At 42.3% G+C, this 21,784-nt stretch overlaps 1 protein-coding gene across 2 annotated transcripts in view; it reads left to right on the top strand.

Annotated features, from left to right (window-relative positions):
* ASH1L (ASH1 like histone lysine methyltransferase) overlaps positions 1 to 21,784 on the top strand; it is a 181,611-nt gene that overhangs the window by 35,244 nt on the left and 124,583 nt on the right. For both annotated transcript variants that reach the window (XM_056123618.1, XM_056123619.1), the window contains exon 2: positions 2,572 to 3,092. In XM_056123618.1, the coding sequence (XP_055979593.1) occupies positions 2,673 to 3,092 (420 nt within the window). In that variant the 5' untranslated portion in view covers positions 2,572 to 2,672. The remainder of the gene's footprint in view (positions 1 to 2,571; positions 3,093 to 21,784) is intronic.

Here is a 21,784-nt window from a genome sequence, read left to right as displayed (position 1 = left end):
ATTACATCCTGTCCAGTCTGGTATGCTACTCCTAATCAATCTATCAGTGTTGTAGAGTTTGAGGGGTTGTGTGGCTGCACGCTCCAGAAGTCCAGAATTTTTAACGGGATGGTGCAGCTGGACTTAAATTTTTAATTGGGTGGCGGCTTTGAGATGGCTCAACCTTGCACACGTGTCTGGGAGAGTCGTCTGGAACTTGATCTCTTTCAAGGTTTATTTTAGTCTCTAGATCATGTCTGATAAATGAACTTTACATGCTGTTGGAGTTGCTTTATGGGTGCGACTGCTGGGGCTTCGGGAAGTACAAGTAGATGGGGGCAATGTAGCCCATTTCGACTCCATGACAGCCTGGAGATTTCAGTGGCAAAACTTGCATACTTGAATTTTTCAGCAGATTAATTTCTGCATGAGGCTTGCCCCCAAGTAGTGGAGTTCTGACCCAGGAGCATGACGGTGATTGTGGAGTGTGGGAGCTTTCAGCTGCCAGGCTCTGTTTGGGCGGGCCCTGGGCTGACTTGCCCCTCTCCTTATTGGACTATTGCATTGTGTGGGAATCACTGGCTAGGCACTTTACTAATTTTTCTTGTAAGAGCTGTAAAACAAATGGTTTTTGTCCTTGAGAATTTTTTTTTTTTTTTACTTTCTGGCTTTTTGCATATGATGATGCTCAGGGCTTACTCCTGACTTTGCACTCAAAAATTACTCCTGGCTGTGCTTGGGGGACCATATGGAACTCTGGGGATCAAACCCAGGTTGGCCACGTGCTAGGCAAATTTCCTACCTGTTGTTTTATCACATGGGTCCCATGTCCTTGAGAATCTTAAATATATTTAGAAGGAATGATTTTAGTTTTGGGGGGGTGAGTGAGGGAGGAGGCACACCTGGCCATGCTACGGGAAATGCGGCTCAAAGCTGTGCCTGGGATTGAATCTGAAACTCCAACATGCAGATTAGTATAAGAAACAGTTTGCTGAATATTTCAGTAAATGAAACAAACTTTGCTCAGCCCTCTGGAAGTAGAACTTTTTTTTTGGCCACACTTATGGTGCTCAGGGTTTATTCCTGGCTCTACACTCAGGAATCACTCCTGGCCTTGCTTATGGGATGTTGGGGATAGAACCTGGGTTGGCTGCATGCAAGGCAGCTCTACCTGCTGTTCTATTGCTCTGGTCCTGGAAAGAGAACTCTTAAAGGCACATTACTTAAGCTATAAAATATTTTGCATATACACGTATATATTTACTTTTTATTGAATCACTGAGATCCTTACAAAGCTGTTTCTGATTATTGAGTTATATTTTTTAAGGATTAGCATGTTGTTTCTTTCTAAATACTAGATCTTAATTCAAATGTATGCTTTATTCTCAAGAATAGTGTGATTTTTATTTTGTCTTCTTAAAATTTGATTTCTGGAGGCTCTTAATAAGAAGGGATTGCCCTGTGTGGAATGTACTACCTATTGCAAACTACTGGGCCCGCTCGAGCAAATCGACGATCAACGGGAGGGCCTTTACCTTTAGGGCTGGAGAGAAATTAGCATATTGATTTAAAATATTTTAAGGGGCTGTAGTTCAGCAGAAGAGCACTTGCCTTGTAAATGTGAGGCCCTGGGTTTGATCTTCAGTGTCAGCACATGCACACACACACACACACACACACACACTCACATATATTTATACATATGTTTATATATATGGGAATTGAAGTGTGCCAGTGGTTACTAAATTTCTGGTTTTCAAAGTTTTTATAACGGTTGTTTTGATTTATATTCTTATAAGGGTATAAGCCTTACCAGTTTAGGGACTAGATCTATTTTCTGTGTTTGCAGGGTTTTGCACAGTCTTGATACATTTTTGAATGAATGAACTCAGTTGAAATTGTACACCAGCAGCAGATACAAAATTTCGTTCTAAATCCTATCAAAAAAAAAATCCCAACAACTTATGAGAAAACGGTGGAACAATGAAACCAGCCCAAAATGTGATTTTTTTCCCCCTCGAAAAATGTGATTTTTTTTTTTATGTTTTCAACTAGTCTCGTTCAAACCTATGATTTTTGAATGAGACTGATTTATTCTGGATGTAAGAAATGCATTCCTTTAAAATGTAGAGGTGGTAAAATATATGAAATTTTTAATCTTAAAAGTTTGCTTGACTGTCAGGGTGTTTAATCTTAATTTCTACTTATTCATGATATGTTGAGAAATAAGCATTTTGAAATTCTATTTATTATAATTTATTTTTGTTTTCTTGGGCCAAACCTGGCAGTGCTCAAGCTTACTCCTGGCTCTAGGCTTAGAGAGCCTTCCTGTCAGGGTTCAGGGGACCACAAGGGTGGGAGGGGGTCAGACTCATGCAAAGCAAAGGCTTCACCTACCTGTACCATCTATCGGGCTACACATTCTGAAAATTTAAACTTTTAACTAAATGAGTTGAAGTCCATTTTTGAAGTACACTTTGATTTTTAACTATGGTTTGGGTTTTTCCTGATCTCTGTACTTCCCCCTGTATCCATTCTCATGTTACTAGTTGCCTCTATTCTGATAAATTTTTGTTATGGTCTATCCTGCAGAGAAAGAGATGCTGGTTGCAAGTTTTGGAGATCCCTGTTTTTTATGGAACAGAGTTCTATAAAATTTTCATAAGATTCCTTGGCAATAACATATACTTGTGATGGACCTTAGAAATACTGCTATGTTAGGATTGAGTTCTGATTCCGAAGGATTTTCAAGAAAGAGTCCCTCTGCCATAAATTCTGGCACACTGGTCAGCAAAAGAGAAGTAGAACTAGAGAACAACAAAAAGGAGGAAGACAATCTTCGCAAGTGGAATCGGGAAAGAAACATTGATTCAGGGAAAGGTGATGGTTTGATTGATGCACAGCAACAGTTTTCAGTAAAGGAAACAAACTTTTCAGAAGGAAATTTAAAACTGAAAATTGGCCTTCAAGCTAAAAGAACTAAAAAGCCTCCAAAGAACTTGGAAAACTATGTGTGTCGACCTGCCATAAAAACAACTATCAAGCACCCAAGGAAAGCACTTAAAAGCGGGAAGATGACAGATGAAAAGAATGAACACTGTCCTTCGAAAAGAGTAAGTAGATTTCCTGACGATCTATGGTTATTGAAAATATTTTGAATTCTCTATTAACACTTATCTAGCCTTTGTTCATAAGTCCAGGAAGTTTTATTTTATTCACAAAGCCTGTTTAAAATTTTTTTATCTTATATTTTTTAATTGAATCACCATGCTATACACAGTCACAAAGTTGTTCATGATAGGATTTTAGTCATACAATGTTTCAGCACCTTTCCCTCCTCCATTATGCATTTTGGACCACCAGTGCCCTCAGTTTCCCCCAGCCTATCTTTATGGTAGATTCTTTTCCTTCTCCCTGGCCCCCTCCATTATAGTTTGCAATACAGGTACTGAAAGATTATCATGTATTTCCCTTTACCTCTTTTCAGTTCTTGTCCAGAGTGATCATTTTTAGCTATCATTGTCATAGTGATTCCTTCTTTATCTTAACTGCACTGTACCCCTGTGCCCCGCCCCACCCCTAACTTGCGGCAAGCTTTCAACCATGGATCAGTCTTCCTGGCCCTGGTTTCTACTATCCCTGGGTAAAAGTTTCGTACTATGTTTGTTTGTTTTTTAAATATCTCGCATATGGGTACTATCATTCTTTCAACGTTTTTTTCCTCTCCCTCTGACTTATTTCACTCAGCATGTCCACCCATGTATAAGCAAATTTCATAACTTAATTTTCCTGGCGACTGAGTAGTATTCCATTGTGTAGATATACTACGGTAGTTTTTTTTATCCAGTCATCTGTTCTTGGGCACTCAGGTTGTTTCCAGATTCTGGCTATTGTGAATAGTGCTGCAATGAATATAAAAGTGCCGATGGTTTTTTTGCAGTGTTTTTGACAATATGTATGTTTTGACAGAATGTATGTGAAACTATGCAAATATTTCAAATGAATATAACCAGATTGCTGTTTCTAATGTTATTTAATAGAAGTATTGAATCTGTAGTTAGGGCACCCAGATTTGAGTCTTGTCTTACTAGTCATTAAATGTGAGTATATGCAAATTTAACAGTGAAGAAACTGAGACTCAAAGTTACAAGTGATCCTACTACCTAGCTATGAAATAGGCATAAGGATCAGTTTACTAACATTTACTGGAAAAAGGTAAAGGTAAAGGCCCTCCCGTTGTTCGTCGATTTGCTCGAGCAGGCCCAGTAACAGGGAAAAAGTCAGGAAAATTATTTTACATAAGGGTTAATTCCTGTTGTTCTTTGTATCTTGTTTCTCATAATATAATAAGAATTGCTCTCTCTTGCCAGCTATTCAAATGTGATGACTTTTTTATTGGAGGAAGGGAGGATTGGGCCACACCCAGTGGTGCTCAGGGCTTATTCCTACCTCTAGCCTCAGGGATCGCTCCTGAAGGCCCTTGAGGCAACCATATGGGGTACTAGCAATTGAACCCAGTTCAGGCACATACAAGGCAAACGACTTACCCACTGTACTATCTCTCTGGTCTTATGTGCTTATGTAAGTAGTTTTTTTTGTCACATGCTGTTTGAACTACAATGCAGTCTGGTTTCTATGGGAAATTGTCTCTGTACTTTAAAAAATTTTGGTTAAATGGCAAGTTTGTAGTTATATAGCAGTTAATGGAGCATAAAAAAATTGAGTATATTGTTATCCTCTGAATTGGGTCTTCAGAACTTGTGTGAAGAGCATGGGTTTGGTTTACATACTTGTCTATTGTTTTCTCATTTATATCATGGGACAAGTATGCCTGTGTTTTGTTTTTGGTTTGGGGCCATACCCAGTGGTGCTCAAGGCTTAATTCTGGCTCTGTGATCACAGATGACTCACAATAGATCTCAGGGTATCCTATGTGGTGCCAGGGATTAAAATTAAACCCTGGTTGGCCACATGCAAGGCAAGCAGCATACCCACTGTTCTATTTCTCTGGTTCCTTGTATTATTACTATTTTTAGGGTCACTGTTACTGTCCTCCTGTTGTTCATCGATTTGCTCGAGCGGGCCCAGTAACATTGTGAGATTTGTTACTGTGTTTGGCATATCAAATACATCATGGGTAGCTTGCCAGGTTTTACCGTGCAGGCGAGATACTCTCAGTAGCTTGCCGGGCTCTCTGAGAGGGGCGGAGGAATAAAAAAAAAGTAATCAATTCAGTTTATTGATTTCATGGTGTCACTTAATAAACTCATCCAAGTATACTCAAAGTGTTGTGTGTACAAGATATTTACGGTATAATGTTGGGTCATTGTCAGTTCTTGTTTGTTTGGGGTTTTTTGGGGGTACACATCTGGCGATGCACAGGGGTTACTCCTGCCTCTGCAGTCAGAAATTAACTGTGTCCTGAGCACAGAATTGGGAGTAGCCACCTAGCATCAACAGGTTTAGCACCCATAAAAAATATAACTAAACAGATAAAATGTTTAACAATTGATACCAGCACTGCCGTTTTGTTAAGCCACAACCAAGTGTGAACTACTGGTGGTATGCACCAGCACCAACCTTTTAAGTGATTGAATTGTTAAGCTTTCAGTATATTACATTTTTTTTTAAATTATGGTTAATGTAAAATGTTCAACATTGGTTTTTGTCTTTGGGCTGTACCTGGTGATATTCAGGGGCTCCTCCCAGATCTGTTCTTGGGAGTCAGCAGTGCTCAGGAACCATGTGGTGCTCCTGCATACAAAGCATGTGCTCAGCCTATTGCTATCTATTGGACTCATAAAATTCTGTCACTGTCACTGTTACTGTCCTATTGTTCATCGATTTGCTCCAGTGGGCCCAGTAACATTGTGAGACTTGTTACTGTGTTTGGCATATCAAATACGTCACAGGGAGCTTGCCAGGCTTTGCCGTGCGGGCGAAGATACTCTCGGTAGCTTGCCGGGCTCTCTGAGAAGGGCAGAGGAATAGAACTCGGGTCGGCCATGTTGGCTGCGTGCAAGGCAAAAGCCCTACCCTTCCTGCTATCGCTCCACTCCCATAAAATTCTATTTGGACTATTTAAAATATAAAGCTTCCCAGCCTCTACTGGATGTGACCTCAACCTTTCCCTTCCCCCAAATAAACAGCTCCCTAAATCATAAAATGTAAGTGTAGGGTTGAAAAAGTTATCTAAATAGGCATTGCATGGTTTCTTGAGTACTGGGCAGGAATAGCTCCTGAGCATTACCATGAGTTGCCACCCAAAACCGTCACTGTCACTGTCCTCCCGTTGTTCATCGATTTGCTCGAGCAGGCCCAGTAATGTTGTGAGATTTGTTGTTACTATGTTTGGCATATCGAATATGTCACGGGTAGCTTGCCAGGCTTTGCCATGTGGGCAAGATACTATTGGTAGCTTGCCGGGCTCTCCGAGAGGGGCGGAGGAATCAAACTCGGGTTCCTCCAAGGCAAATCCCTACCTGCTGTGCTATCTCTCCAGACCCCACCCAAAACAGAGACCAGTAAAGTAAAACCAGTATTTATTACATTCACAGTTTTGTGCAATAATTTTCATTAATACTTTAAATACCTTTTTATCCTTGACAAAATCTGTAACCATTATAGCAATTAACTCCCCATTTCTCTTCCCTCTAAACCCTGGTAACTTCTAATTTTTCTGTTTCTTATCAGTTTGTCTCTTTTAGGTAGAGTCATACAATTATTTGGCCTTCTCCCCTCCCCCCGGCTTATGTCACTGGGTTCACCTTGGTTTTATTCGGTATCAGAACTTTTTTCTTTCTATAAAAAGATAAACACTTGTTTATCCATTTGTGATCTGTAGTCAACTGGATTGCTTCCACCTTTTGACTGTTGTGAATTACATTGCAATAATCTTTGGGTGCAAATACCTTTTTGTATTCCTTAGGGGGTCTTGGGGGTGCAGGGGTAGGTAGGGTTCTTATTGTTTCTTCATGTTAAATAAGAAGTTGATTTATTAAAAAAAGATACTTGAACCCATACCCAGCAATGCTCAGGGGTTACTCCTAACTGCGCTCAGGAATCACTCCTGACAGCACTCAGGGAACCATATGAGATGCCAGGGATAGATCCTGGTTTGGCCACCTGCAAGGCAAACACCCTACCCACTGTATTATCTCTCCAGCCTTGGAGTCATTTCTTTTCATTTATCCCTACTTAAAGACAGATTGTCTAGATTAAACAGATATGTTCCAAAAAGTAAGAAAAAATCGTCCTTGGTTTTACAATGATAAACAAAAACATTAAAATTCACCAATCATATAAGATATGCAAGAGTATTTATATTCTTTTTTTTAAACATGAGGAGCAGTATAATTTAAATGGAATATAAAGAGTTGAATAACATGCCATAGTCGAGAAAGGGGATATTTGGAAGAACCAATATTTTCCCTCACTCCATCTTCCCTGGATGTCAGTTAAAACATACTGTTGATGGGGCCTGGAGCAGTAGCACAGCGGGTAGGGCGTTTGCCTTGCACACAGCCGACCTGAGTTCGATTTCCAGCATCCCATATGGTCCCCTGAGCACCGCTAGGGGTAATTCCTGAGTGCAGAGCCAGGAGTAACCCCTGTGCATCCGCCGGGTGTGAACCCCCCCCCAAAAAAAAAACACATACTGTTGACCATTCAGGCATTTTTGTTTGTTTGTTTGTTTGTTTGTTTGTTTTTAATGCAATCTGCTCTTCTACATACTTGGGTTACTTTATGTACATTAAAGGAACGTGGAAGGGGAAGATGAAAGAAGAGAAAACTATATTGTAGTTATCAGGATTTGGTAAATCTAAATTGTGGTCTCCTAATTGTGAATATCTTCTTGGTTTGGAGGAACTGAGTTCTGGAGTGAAGTAGCAAGTTTCCTTTTTAACAGACACTGCCTCTATGCTGCTGGAATACATCGAATTGTATCTTCTTCCTCCATGTCATAGATTGACTGCCTATCAAATTAGAGTTTGATCTGCCTTATTGACAAATCCTGTTCACAGTAGACTTTCATTAGTTTACTAAGTGGTATGCGCCTTTTAATCTTTAATTATCGCACAAAATCATCCTGACTTTCCCCTAAATTAATCTGATTCTTATTCTGTCTTGACCCCTTCTTGGGGCTTTTCATCAGCCATGTTGAGCACCAGAGTGCCTTCAGCAATTGCCTCACAGATCACAGATCATCCTGTTATTCGTCGATTGCCTCGAGCAGGCCCCAGTAACGTCTCCTTTATCCTGGCCCTGAGGTTATATTCAAGGCTCTTTAGGAGAATGAGACCCATCATTGTTACTGGTATTTGGCATATTGGGTACGCCACGGGGAGTTTGCCAGACTCTGCTGTGTGGGCAGGCTACATTCGGTAGCCTGCCAGTTTGTCAGAGTAGGAATGAGATGTCATAATAAGATGTCGCGCGGCCGCAAATGTGGCCGCGAGGTTCCGGGAGCTGGTTTTTATAGTCTCAGTCTCAAACCCACGTGGCTTTGTCCCTCTGCCGGTACCTTCAGGTGTGCGGAGAGTGGTCTCAGCATGGTGGTGGCTGGTCCTGGAGGTCTTCGGCTGCTGGGGCCCTGGCCAGGGCGGGGAGAAAAGCTCAACCCGCTCCCCTTCAAGGGGCCCCGGCGAGGAGTAGCCAGGCACGGGGGCAGGAGACTGCGCTCTTCTCCTCCCGGAGCTGGTTTTTATAGTCTCAGAGTCTTGGCCGCTGATAGGATTACATGGCGCCAGGGGGCCAATTGGTGGGTGTGACCCCGCCTACTGGAATTTGGAGGATCTGGGTGGAGGATGCTTGACTCCAATCCGAGTAGGCTTGGAGATCTCGGCCCTGGAACCCACGTGGCTTTGTCCCTCTGCCGGTACCTTCAGCAATTGCCTCACAGAAGAGGAACCTTGTTCAGACAAAACTGGCACACAAGGAACACCAGGAGAGGTAGAAGGTGGTTTGGGGTTTGTTATTTCACCATGTCCACACGGAACAAGCACACAAGCAGTACTAGGAGACCAGAAAAAGAGTTTTGTGAGTGTTTTAAGCCACATTGGTGCTCTGTGTGCTTAGAAGTGACCACGAGTGGTCACTTTTGGTACTGTGGTTTATGGCATTGTTACTGATAGGGTTTCATGCATAACACTTTACCACCTTTCAGCACTTCATCTTTCTGTTGACTTCTCTCCACCATTGGTGTCTCAAATCTGAGGAACGGGCTGGAGAGATAGCACAGTGGGTAGGGAGTTTGCCTTGCACTCGGCCAACCTGGGTTCTATTCTCAGCGTCCCATATGGTCCCCTGACCACTGCCAGGAGTAACTCCTGAGTGCCGAGCCAGGAGTAACCCCTGTGCATCGCCACGTGTGACCCAAAAAGAAAAAAAAAATCTAAGGAACAGAAAAGGGCTTTTTTTTTCCTTTTTTTAAATTTAACACCCAAGCAGTTTTCAAGAAGCCTGGGGACTGTTTCCCGCAATATTCTGCCATGCCTGATGGATCAGTGCTCAAACTGACTCCTAAAGAAGATTCCTTAGTAACAGTGTAAAAACTTTACCAATTGGGGAAACAGAGATAGAACAGTACAGTCACTAAGGCTTTTGTCCTGTGCACAGCCAACCACACATAGTAGTCCCCAACTTAAAGCATTGCCTTGCATGATCTCTGAGCACAGACTTAGGAGTAAATCCTGAGCACTGCTATGTGGGTCGCCCCAAAACAAATAAATACAATAAATAAAACTTTATTTCTGTTTTTGACTAAAGATAAGTTAAATCCATGGTTTTAACACCAAATAAACAATAGGTTTATATATGAAAATGAAACATGAATTGGACAAGGAAGAGAACACTGTACCAATGGGGGCCACACCCAGTTTTGCTAGGCTTCATGTGGGTCAGTGCTTTAACTCAGGGTATTATATACATTCCTTCACAGGCTTTGCCACTTGAGCCTTCTCTCTTTTAATGGTCTATTAATATAAATAATGAAATTTTGTTCGTGTTGTTTTTAGTTCTTGGGCCACACCTGGCAGTGCTTAGGGCTACTCCTGATTCTCTGCTCAGGGATCATTTCTAGTGGAACTTGAGGGACCATATGTAGTACTGAGGATCAACCTCCAGTTGGCTGCATGTAAGGCAAGTGCCCTACTTGCTATACTATAAATCTGGCCCCTAGACAATGTAATTTTAATAAAAATAGACAGTCCCAGAAAAACTGACTAGAATTTTATATATTTTTTAATATTTTATTTTTATGTTTATCTATGTTTGAACTTGGATATAATTTTAAAAATAATTTCTGTGAGAAATTGTGGTTTCTGTGCCAGGAATTGCAATTACTAAACTTTTCAGCTGGTTCCCATTTTGTGTCATGGTTTTTATTTTTAGCTTTTGGGCAACCATATTTTCTTAGGATAGCTTGCCTTTTTATTTATTTATTTTTACACCTGGCAAGCTCTCCTTGGCGTATTCGATATGCTAAAAACAGAAACACAATGGAGATGTTACTGGTGTTCGCTCAAGCAAATCGATCAACAACGGGATGACGTGCTACAGTGAAGTGCTGCACCTGTGTTGCTCAGGGCATATACTTCTGGCTCTGTGCTCAGAAAACACTCCTAGTGGTGCTTAGGGAAACCATATGGGTTTCCAGGAATTGAACCCAGATTGTCCATGTGCAAAGCAAATACCCTAGCACCTCCAGTCCAGGGATGGTGTCTTGTCTTCTGGTATTCTCTAATTTTTCTTTTGGGGGCACACCCAGCATTTCTTAGGACTTACTCCTATCTCTTTGCTTAGGGATCACTCCTGATGGTGCTCAGGGGACAATATGTGATATTGGATATTGAATCTGGGCTGGTTTTGTTCATGGCAAGTACCTACCCAGTGTACTATATCACCAGCCCCAATTTTACTTTCTTAATGGGCCAGCTGTGCAACAGATACTTCCATTTACCTTTATTTTGGGGTGGTGGTCACACTTGGTGGTACCTTTGTAGGGGTTTGCCAGGGCTCCTGCATAAAGTAACCAACTACTTCAAAATGTAGCAATTTTATTTCTCTACCAAGAAGAAAAGAGAAAAGGTTCCAATAGGCCCCTCTCCATACCTAACCAAAAGGTAGGAAAAATAGTGAAAATGGCATGAAGATTCTGTTTAGTAACTTCACCTTTTTGTTATAAATGAGCATCACTTTGCACCAGTAAGTGCCTCATATCAGGGGTTAAGAAAGGTATATGTGATTTGGTTTATGGCCTACCATGCGATAGCACAGCGGTAGGGCGTTTGCCTTACAAGCGGCCAACATGGCCAACCCGAGTTCGATTCCTCCGCCCCTCTCGGAGAGCCCAGCAAGCTACCGAGAGTATTCGATATGCCAGACACAGTAACAACAAAGTCTCCAATGGAGATGTTACTGGGCCCGCTCGAGCAAATCGACGATCAATGGGAGGGCCTTTACCATGGTAGTTTCCATATCAACTGTGGCTTCCCTTGAAACTACAACATGGATTTTCAAGCAGCATTTATGGTGTTCCTGTTGCTTTGGTTTCTCAGAAATTTATATATATAAATTGAGAAGATATGGATTAGCAAAAGAAGATATATTGGGGTTGAGAGACTGCCTCAGTGTTAAAGAGAGAGAGCAAAAAAAGTAAGTAGCAAGCATGAAGCCACCTGGTTCATCTCTGATGCTGTTCATACATATTGGATACAGTTCCAGTGGCTCTGTTGTCTAGAACTGCTTGCACTACAATGGAGTGTTTGATCTCTGGAGTCCACAGCCAGGTATGTGTGGATACCACTCCTAAACTGTGGTCCCTGGTATGTGCTGCAAATAATAATGTGTAGACTCTGTGACTAGGAGCCCCAGTGAACATATAAGAACTATAGTGACCCCCCTTGGACATTACTATTAGAAAGTGCATGAGCCCCACAACTGAAAGGAGTGTAACCCGTGGTGGGCACCATTGCTGAGTGTGTGAGCAACTCATTCAAGCATGTATTTGACTCGGTTATTAAAAAACAGCAAAGGGAATGTGAGGAAGAAAACTTTTTATTTTTTTTTAAAAAGGAAGATAATGTCAATAAATATACTGCTGAGTGTTAAGTATTGTTAAAGTGAAGTAGTAACCAGAACTTTTTTTTTTTTTAAAGAAAAGGTAAAGGTAAAGGTAAAGGCCCTCCCGTTGATCGTCGATTTGCTCGAGCGGGCCCAGTAACGTCTCCATTGGAGACTTTGTTGTTACTGTGTCTGGCACATCGAGATACTCTCGGTAGCTTTCCGGGCTCTCCGAGAGGGGCGGAGGAATCGAACTCGGGACGGCCATGTTGGCCGCTTGTAAGGCGAACGCCCTACCGCTGTGCTATCGCTCCAGCAGAGATTCTAAATTTTATTTATTTTTGGGCTTTGGTCCATGTCCAGCAGTGCCCAGAGCTTGCTCCTGGCTCGTTCCTCAGGGGTCACTCCTGATAGTAGTAGGCTGGGGATTGGACCCTGTGTGGTGCCAGATTCAAACCAGGGTTGGCCATGTACAAGGCAAGTGCCCTACCTCTTGTACTATCACTCCAGCCCAAGAAAAGAGAGCTAATCATTAAACTATGTCTTTTTCTGGTCTTCACAGTGATTCTCGGCCACTTAACCTGATGGTTTGATGTGAGGGCCCGAGTTTGCAGTGCAGCTTCGACCCTGTGGTGCTGGGAATCACCTGAGCCACTCTCAAAATACTTGGTGCCTCTGGGGCTGCACCTGGTGATATTGGGGGGAGGTGGACATTGATACTGGAATTGAACTGGGTATCCGTCATATGCAGGACGTTTGTTTTAAGCTCTGTACTGTCTCTGTTCCTGCTCTTCATTTTTAACATTGAACTCTGTATATACTATGTGTATTTTACCTTCATTTCATGAAATCATCTCAAGTCAGCTATGTACCTTTGCAGTACAAAATTCTACCATAATAGGAAATCTGAGTTTAAGGAGGTACTCAAAGGCATCTTGACACAAATGTACATCATAATATACACAGTAAAATATTTTAGCTATTTTCAGTCAAACTACATTGAATTACTAACATCTGAGAATATATGTGAAAGCAGAAAGATGATCTCAACAGTCTTGGGATTCAGTAGTACCGTTAACAATAAAAACAGTGAAATAAGATGGTATTTATTTTTATTTTGAGGCCTCACATAGTGGAGCTCAGGACTTAACTCCTGGCTCTTTGCTCAGGGATCACTTCTGAGAGGCTCATGGGTTTGCCATGCAGTGCCTCTGGGTCAGCCACATGCAAGACAGTACATTACCCCGCTCTACTGTCTCTTTGACCTTGATACACGTGCTTTCAAACTTCCTTCTTTTTGGTGTGTGGTTTTGCTTGTTACGGGGTGGGGGGGCAGTGCAGGGCACAAAATTGATAACTATGATTAATTTCTGTCTAGGAATTGTTTGCAGAGTTAGGTACTACAGAATACTCAAATTAATAATGATGTGTGGGTATTGAATATGAGAAATTTGTAATTTCTTTTTAAGCTATTGATTTTGATGCTTTAGAATGTAATGTCAGGAATTATCAGTTCTTTATTTCTTTGTTGTTTGTTTGTTTTGAGGCCACACCCTGTGATGCTCAGGGATTATTCCTGGCTCTTCACTCAGGAATTGCTCCTGTTAGTGCTCTGTAGACCATATGGGACACTGGGGATCGAACCCTGGTCCTTTGCATGCAAGGCAAGCACCTACCTGCTATATTATCTCCCCAGCTCCAGGAATTATCAGTTCTTTTAAGCAAAATTTTTGCCTTCTGTTTTAACTTCAAGAAGTAAATTATCTAATGAAAATGTGTGTGGGGGGGGAAGGGGGTGGGAAAGGATCACTAAGTTCCTAAAAAGCAAAGGTAAGGTAAAGGTAAAGGCCCTCCCGTTGTTCATTGATTTGCTCGAGCGGGCCCAGTAACGTCTCCATTGGAGACTTTGTTGTTACTGTGTCTGGCATATCGAACACGTCACGGGGAGCTTGGAGGTTTTGCCGTGCGGGCGAGATACTCTCGGTAGCTTGCCGGGCTCTCCGAGAGGGGCGGAGGAATCGAACTCGGGTCAGCCATGTTGGCTGCGTGCAAGGCAAACGCCCTACCGCTGTGCTATCGCATGCAGGGCATAAAGAAAAGGATTTCAGTTATGAAAATACATGCAGTATTTAGAGAAAGGAGGAGAGGACAGGAGTGAATGAGAAGACTCAGTTCTGAACTCTCCCAGGGCAAAGTTACTGTAATTTCTGTACTTCCAATGCATATATACTTAAGTTTTTAATATACAATCATTGTAATCCAATATGCCAAACCCAGTAACAAGAAGTCTCACAATGGAGACGTTACTGGGCCCGCTCAAGCAAATCGATGAACAATGGGAGGACAGTGCTACAGAGACCTACACTTAGCTGAGCTCAGGCTACTCTTGGCTTAATACTTGGGGTGGGCTCTGGAAACTTTTGGTGCCGGGGATTGAAAACCGGGTCACTCACATATAGCATACTCTCAGTCCAGTGAGATGTCTCTTCAGTCCCCATGTTTGCATTTCTTGATCAGCACAGTCGTGTATGCTTTCAATAATTTTCTGAACTGGAGAAAAAATCTATAAGCATAAAGCAAATACAGAAAGCACTTAAAAGTACAACTTTAAATACATAACTGGGGTGAAATGATTTATTTCCCTGGTTCTAAGGTGATGCTTTTACATAGATTTTCATAACCGAATTTTTCCTAAATATTTTATTTACTAAAAGCATATGTATAGACAGAATTATAGATCTTTTAGCATAATCTGTAGTATGTTACTTTTAATGTTATTGGTAACAATAACAATACCTGTGACTATTCACTGTTATTTTCTGTTTTAAGGACAACTTTGGAATTATCAGTTCTTTTAAGCAAACTCTTTGTGAGAACTTACAATTTTTAAGTCAAAGAACAAAATTCCCTTTAAATACTTTGTTATGTTGGATGGGCTGGAGCGATAGCATAGCGGGTAGGGCATTTGCCTTGCATGTGACTGACCCGGGTTCAATTCCCAGCATCCCATATGGTCCCCCAGCACTGCCAGGAGTAATTCCTGAGTGAAGAGCCAGGAGTAACCCCTGTGCATCAGTGGGTGTGACCAATAAATAAATAAATACTTTGTTATATTGTAATCCCACCAATGGCCAAGACCTAGAGACTATAAAACCCTGCTCCAGGAAGAGAACAGAGCAGAATCTCTTGCCTCTGTGCCTGGCTGTCCTCACCTGGGCCCCTTGAAGGAGGGTGGGTTGAATTTCCCTCCCCACCCCAAGCAGAGCCCTGGCAGCTGAAGATCTCCGGTTCCAGCCACAGCCATGCTTAAGACCACTCTCCACACGTTCCGATGAGCCTCACGCATACAGGAACTGGCCGAGGAACCCAGGTGTGCAGGACCCGGGGCATAGATCTCCAAGCCTGCTCGGATTGGGACTGGGGCCTCCTCCACTCAGGTCTCCCATTTTATAGTATGTAGGAGTTACACCCACCAACTGCCCCCCAGCGCTGTGTAATCCCACCAGTGGCCGAGACCCAGAGACTATAAAACCCTGCTCCTGGAAGCGTGTGGCCACAAATGCAGCCGCGCGACATCTTATCATCATTCTTACTCTGGAGAACCTGTCAGGCTACCAAAAGTATCCTGCCCACACGGCAGAGTCTGGCAAACTCCCCGTGGCATATTCAATATGCCAAAAACCAGTAACAGGGGCTGGAACAATAGCACAGCGGGTAGGGCGTTTCCCTTGCACACAGCCGATCCGGGTTCAATTCCCAGCATCCCATATGGTCCCCTGAGCACCTCCAGGGGTAATTCCTGAGCACAGAGCCAGGAGTAACCCCTGTGCATTGCCGGGTGTGATCCAAAAAGCAAAAAAAAGAAAAAGAAAACAGTAACAATGATGGGTCTCATTCTCCTGATTCTGAAAGAGCCTCGAATGTGGCACTTTTTAAAATCTCAGGGCTAGGACAAAGGAGATGTTACTGGGTCCTGCCTGAGGCAGTCGATAACAACAGGAAGACAATGATACAGTGATATGTTGACCTAGAGGAGCAGGAATAGAGCTCAGGCATAGCATTGCCTTACCCTAGGTTTAATCCCTATCATCATTCAAAATTTTTGATTAGTTTTTTCCAAAGCATAAATTAATTTGTCTATGAAATCTTCATTTAAAAGCAATCTCACATTAGACTTGAAAATGTTTGCCTTGTATACGACCAAATCCCATTTGATCCCGGCACCATATGGTGTATTTCCTGAGCGTGGGAGCCAGAAGTAAGCCCTGAGCATTGCTGGATATGGCCCAAAGGACAATGATAAATGAAAATACAATGAAACAATTACATATTTATTCCTTACTTAAGATAAAGGTTTTTTGGTGGTGGTGTCAGTGTTCTGACACAGAGCCTCACATATGCAAGGCATATGATCAGCATTACTGACAGTGTGTGTGTGTGTGTGTGTGTGTGTGTGTGTAAAAGCTCCTTTGGGGTTTGGGAGCCACAGTGCTCAGTGCTCAGGGGATTGAATCCTGTCCTGCACTCAGCACTTGATCTCTCTCTTCAGCCCTAAATCCTTTGTTGTTGTTGTTATTTTTGTTGTTGTTGTTGATTGGTTTGTTTTGGAGCCACACCCAGCTTTGCTTAGTGGCTCTGCTCAGAGTTTACTCCTGGTTCTGTGCTCAGGGATCACTCTTGGACTCGGAGGATCACATTGGGTGTCAGGTTTCCCTGGTGCAAGACCAGCTCCCTTCCCATTGTACTATTGATCTGGTCCCTAGATCCTTTAAAGATTCAAACTAGAGAATTTGATATTTGCTGAATAGAATATCTCAGTCTCATCTCACCTGTACCTTGGAATTTATATATGATTCCACTTCTTTGTGTTCTTCTGATTTTTTTTTTTTTTTGTCTTTTGGGACTAGCTGGTACTCAAGGATTACTCCTGGCTCTATGTTAAAGGATCACTCCTAGTGAGGCTCTGTACTATATAGGTTTGCAGGGAACTGTATGGATTGCTAGGGATTAAACTCTGGTTAGTAGCATCAACTGAGAGTGCCATTCCATTGTACTACTTCTCCAGTCCCTCTTGTTCTTGTTGATAAGTCATTTAGGTAGAAAGACCTGATGGTATACATGTCCTGGATTATCTTTGAATGGAACTCTATTATCTTATCTTCACATTGTTTATTTTGGAAGCTTCTTGAGTTAGAGTTATTTTATAGCAGAGAATAAGGGAATAATTGGCACAGAGCCCAGCTTTTCACATAGCAGTAGCTATTTCGCAAATTCACCTGCATTTTCATGTTTCAGCAACACCTCCTTTCCTCCCTGAACAGCTAAGAAGCCTTGGAGAGCAAGGAAAGTTGTAGTCTTTAACAGAATATTGTCCATTATGAGTCTGTGCTCTCATACTTTGTAGGGAGTAGCATATCCCCTTTGTTGCATTATGCGTCCCACAGGTATACATGCACACGCATGCGCGAATCTGGAAGATTAAACTGCCGTGATTAGTTTCATCAGGTTTCTTCTCAATTCTTATTTTCATTGTGTTACAGAAATTTCTCTAATCAGAAGTCTTATTTGGCTGATTGAGCAATTCACTTTCTCTAGAAGTATACAATGTTAGGAATATATGCTTGAGTCTGTATAGTGATCTGTTTTAATGGTGTACATAATGAGGTATGGTGGATGAGAATGTTTTTTCTCATTTTATTGTTGATTTTGCTAATGAAAAAAGTCATTATTGAACCAAATTGATAGAAGGCTTAGCTTTCTCAGTCTCAAAGAATTAAACCTAAGTATCATTATATTGATTTCCTAATTCACATGCTGCTTTTTGTTTCTTTGTTCTAATCTTTTATTTCATTTTGATGATTAAAATCACTCTACATATACTTAGATACAGACTGTTCTATAAGCGCACATTACTAATTAATTCTGCAATATAGTTGATATAAATGAATGCAGAATTTTGGGGGAGGCATCAGAATTGAAGATTTTTTATAAGAACAAAACTCAGATCTTTTAATAGGGAGAAAATTGAATACATGATGAAAGAGAAATAGTTTCCTTTTTTGTTTTTGAGCACACCTTTTGTGTTTGTGCTTAGGACTTGTGCTTATACGGGCTACTGGTTCCCATCCTGGGTGTGCTTGCATGCAAGACAAATGCCCTGCATGCTATACTAATTTCTCTGGCCCTGAAGTAGTTTCCTTTTTGAGCTTAGCTTATATGTCAGAATAATTTGTTTCATATCTCTAAGTTACAAACAAGTTAACATATCTCTAGTTTGGGGGCTGGAGCAATAGCACAGCGGGTATGGCGTTTTCCTTGCACGCAGCCTACCCCTGTTCGATTCCCAACATCCCGTATGGTCCCTTAGGCACTGCCAGGAGTAATTCCTGAGTGCAGAGCCAAGAGTAACCCGTGTGCATTGCCAGGTGTGACCCAGAAAGAAAAAAAAAACCCCAAAAAGCCCATATCTCTAATTTGTACCTTTATCCGAATTTCTAGGTAGGGATCTGAGGGGAAGAATAAAAAGAAAAATAATAGGTTAGTTTTGTGCAGTGGTGGTAATTTTTTACATAAATAATGTATACAAAGAACCTTCAGATACCTTTTGTTGTGGTTGTTGTTGTTGCTTTGCCTTTTGGGTCACACCTGGCAGTGTTCAGGGATTACTCCTGACTCTGCACTCTGGAATTATTCCTGGCGATGCTCAGGGGAACCATGTGGGATGTCCGGGATTGAATCCAGGTCTGCTGTGTGGGAATTCCGGGATCAAACCCAGGTTGGCTGCGTACAAGGCAAATACTCTACCTGTTGTACTGTCACTATGGCCCGAACCTGAAGATTTCTTTTCCTCTACTGTTGATACCTGAAAGAGCAATATGGAAGTTAACATGCCAGAATTACCATATAAATATTTTAATTTTCATATTCTCTAAAAAACTTTTCTCTAGTGATATAAAATTTTTCTTTGGTTGTAATGGGTTTAATATAGTATATTAAGAATGAACATAGAGACTGAAGAGATAGTTGAGGAGTTATGCATGTTATGCAAGCAACCCTGATTCAGCCCCAGGCACTATACATGATCCTCTTGAGTACTTAATGAGCACAGAGCCAGGAATAGTCCTTGGGCACTGCAAGGTCCTGTCCCCCCCCACCCCCCAAAAAAAAAAAATGACCAGAGAGTTTGTGCTTCAGTCTGTAGGAATTTTCAAGTGTAGCACACAATGATGCAATTTTGGAGAGGTTGTGGGGGTAGTAACTATCTGACATTGGTGGAACAGACCAGGCCCAGGGGCTCCCTCTACAAGAATGCATTCTCAAACCCTTTGAGTCATCTCATTAGCTTGGTTTTATAATTTAAGAAAATCTCAAAAGTGGTCTGCTTTTGTATAGAAAATATTTAAATATTTGGTGATTTTTCTGTTAAAATGTTTCATTTAATTATAATATAAAAAATATTTTGTTTAGTCATCACCACCACTTCTCAGATGCTTTTTTTTAATTGTATGCCACAAACTCGAACTTTTGTTCAGTTTTTTCAGGTGTTTTCTGAATATTTTTTCAAAGTAAATTTAGTGAATACAAATCTACTTCAGATAACTCTTGCTTTATAAGTGCCTTATAATAAAATAACCCAGACTTCTTCCCCTTTTCCCTTATCGCTTGTATCACTGGTATAATTAATTTCTTACACATAAAGGTCACTGTATCACTGTCATCCCGTTGTTCATCAATTTACTTGAGCGGGCGCTCAAGTAATGTCTCCTTCAAGCCAGCCCTGAGATTTTAGCAGCCTGTCCTACTCGTCTTTCCCAATGCTGCCTTATTGGGGGCTCTTTTAGGGTCAGGGGAATAAGGCCCATTATTGTTACTGTTTTTGGCATATCGAATACGCCACGGGTAGCTTGCCAGGCTCTGCCATGCAAATGAATATATAAATATGTAATACACATATATTGCTCAAGGACAACTGTCAGAGAAAAAAAAGGTTGTTAGTTCAAAAGAATCTTTAACACCCCTGCACCAGAACCTGAAAAGAAACTGGACAGGGCACCAAGCACCGCAAAGCTCACACAGACAAGGAATTTCACACAAACCACAGAGCTCTCTCCAAAGGCAGCCAGAAATGAGAGCCCAGGAGGGAGACATGAAATCAGGCCCCCTCGCTCTCCAGATCCAACTACCCTTCACAAGTTCTAGGGCTTCAACAAGAGCTAGATTCAAATTGGCACTCTACAAGTTCTTCTGGAAGCACACCCTGTGGTCAGGATCTCAGAAGTAAATGGGTGAGCTTTTTCATTTTTTGTTTTGTTTGGGGACCACACCCAGCAGTGCCCATGACTTACTTCTGGCATTACTCAGGGGATTGTAGGGGGGGCCAGGGATCAAACCCAGGTCAACAGCATGCAATGCAAGTGCCTCCCCATTGTTCCATCTCTCTGGCACTGAGTTTTCCATTTGATGTTTTCCCTTTGAGTTCTCCATATGATGGCACTCTCCCCACTCATGATGATCTTGTTAATGTTCTGAGCGTGACAGACTACTCTCAAAGCGCATCATCATGGGGGCTGGGGCAACAGTATGGAGGGATGGCGCTAGCTCTGTATGTGACCAACCCCAGTTCAATACCTGGCACTGTGTAAGGTCCCCCAAAGACCACTAGGAGCCACCCCAAAGCACAGTCAAAAATGATCCCTGAGCACAGCTGCATGTGGCCACCAAAAGACAATAACATTAAAAACACATTCTTAGTCACGCAGCCCAAGATCAGGCCAGTGAGACACAGCAATGGCTAGAGCACAAGCTTTGCTAGGGAAGCCTAGGTCACAGTTGCGGCACTATCTGGGCCTAAGAGCGTTCCAAGGAGCAATCATTAGGCCTTGAGGAAATGTAAATAACATAGAACCCTTGAAACAAATCAGTTCTCAGGACAGTGATTTCCAAAGTGTAGAGCAATCACTTGATCACTTGACTTCCCGTTAATTATCGATTTGCTCGAGCGGGTGCCAGTAACATCTCCATTTGTCCCTGTCACATACTAGTGTAGCCCAGTGGCGTCTGTTCGTTCTAGGAACATGAAGAGCCTCAAACCGATCGTTCATGATCTTGATGAAGTCTGACCATCTGGTAGGTGGGCGGCCACGCGGTCTTTTGACGTCCCGTGGAATCCAGTCTGTAACGGCTCTACTCCAGTGGTCGTCTTTAAATCTCATTATGTGACCAGCCAATCTGATTTTTGACGCCTTGCGCTGTTCTCTTCCGGGAACTGGGTTTTATAGTTTCTGAGTCTTGGCCTTTGATGGGATTACACGGTGCCAGGGGGCCGGTTGGTGGTTGTGACCCCTGTCTACTGGAATTTGGAGGATCTGGGTGGAGGATGCTCAGCCCCAAACCCAGCAGGCTTGGAGATATCAGCCCCGGGACCCGCATGCCTTTGTTTCTCTGTCGGTACCTTCATGCGTAATAATCCCATCAACAGCCAAGACTCAGAGACTATAAAACCCAGCTCCCGGAAGAGTACAGCGCAGAGTCTCCTGCCCGCGCGCCTGGCTGTCCTCGCTGGGGCCCCTTGGAGGGGAGCGGGTTGAGTTTCCCTCCCTGCCCTGACCAGGGCTCCAGCAGACAAAGACATCCAGAACCAGCCACCACCCTGCCAAACCCCTCTCTTTACATTGATGATTACTTCTTTGTAGAATGGTGAGATCCTGGTAGTGAATCTGCAATACAGCTCACGGAGGATCTT

Source organism: Sorex fumeus, unplaced genomic scaffold (assembly GCF_029834395.1).
Source record: "Sorex fumeus unplaced genomic scaffold, SorFum_2.1 ptg000047l, whole genome shotgun sequence".
Classification (NCBI taxonomy): Eukaryota; Metazoa; Chordata; class Mammalia; order Eulipotyphla; family Soricidae; genus Sorex; species Sorex fumeus.
This window is presented reverse-complemented; position numbering and strand designations above follow the sequence as displayed.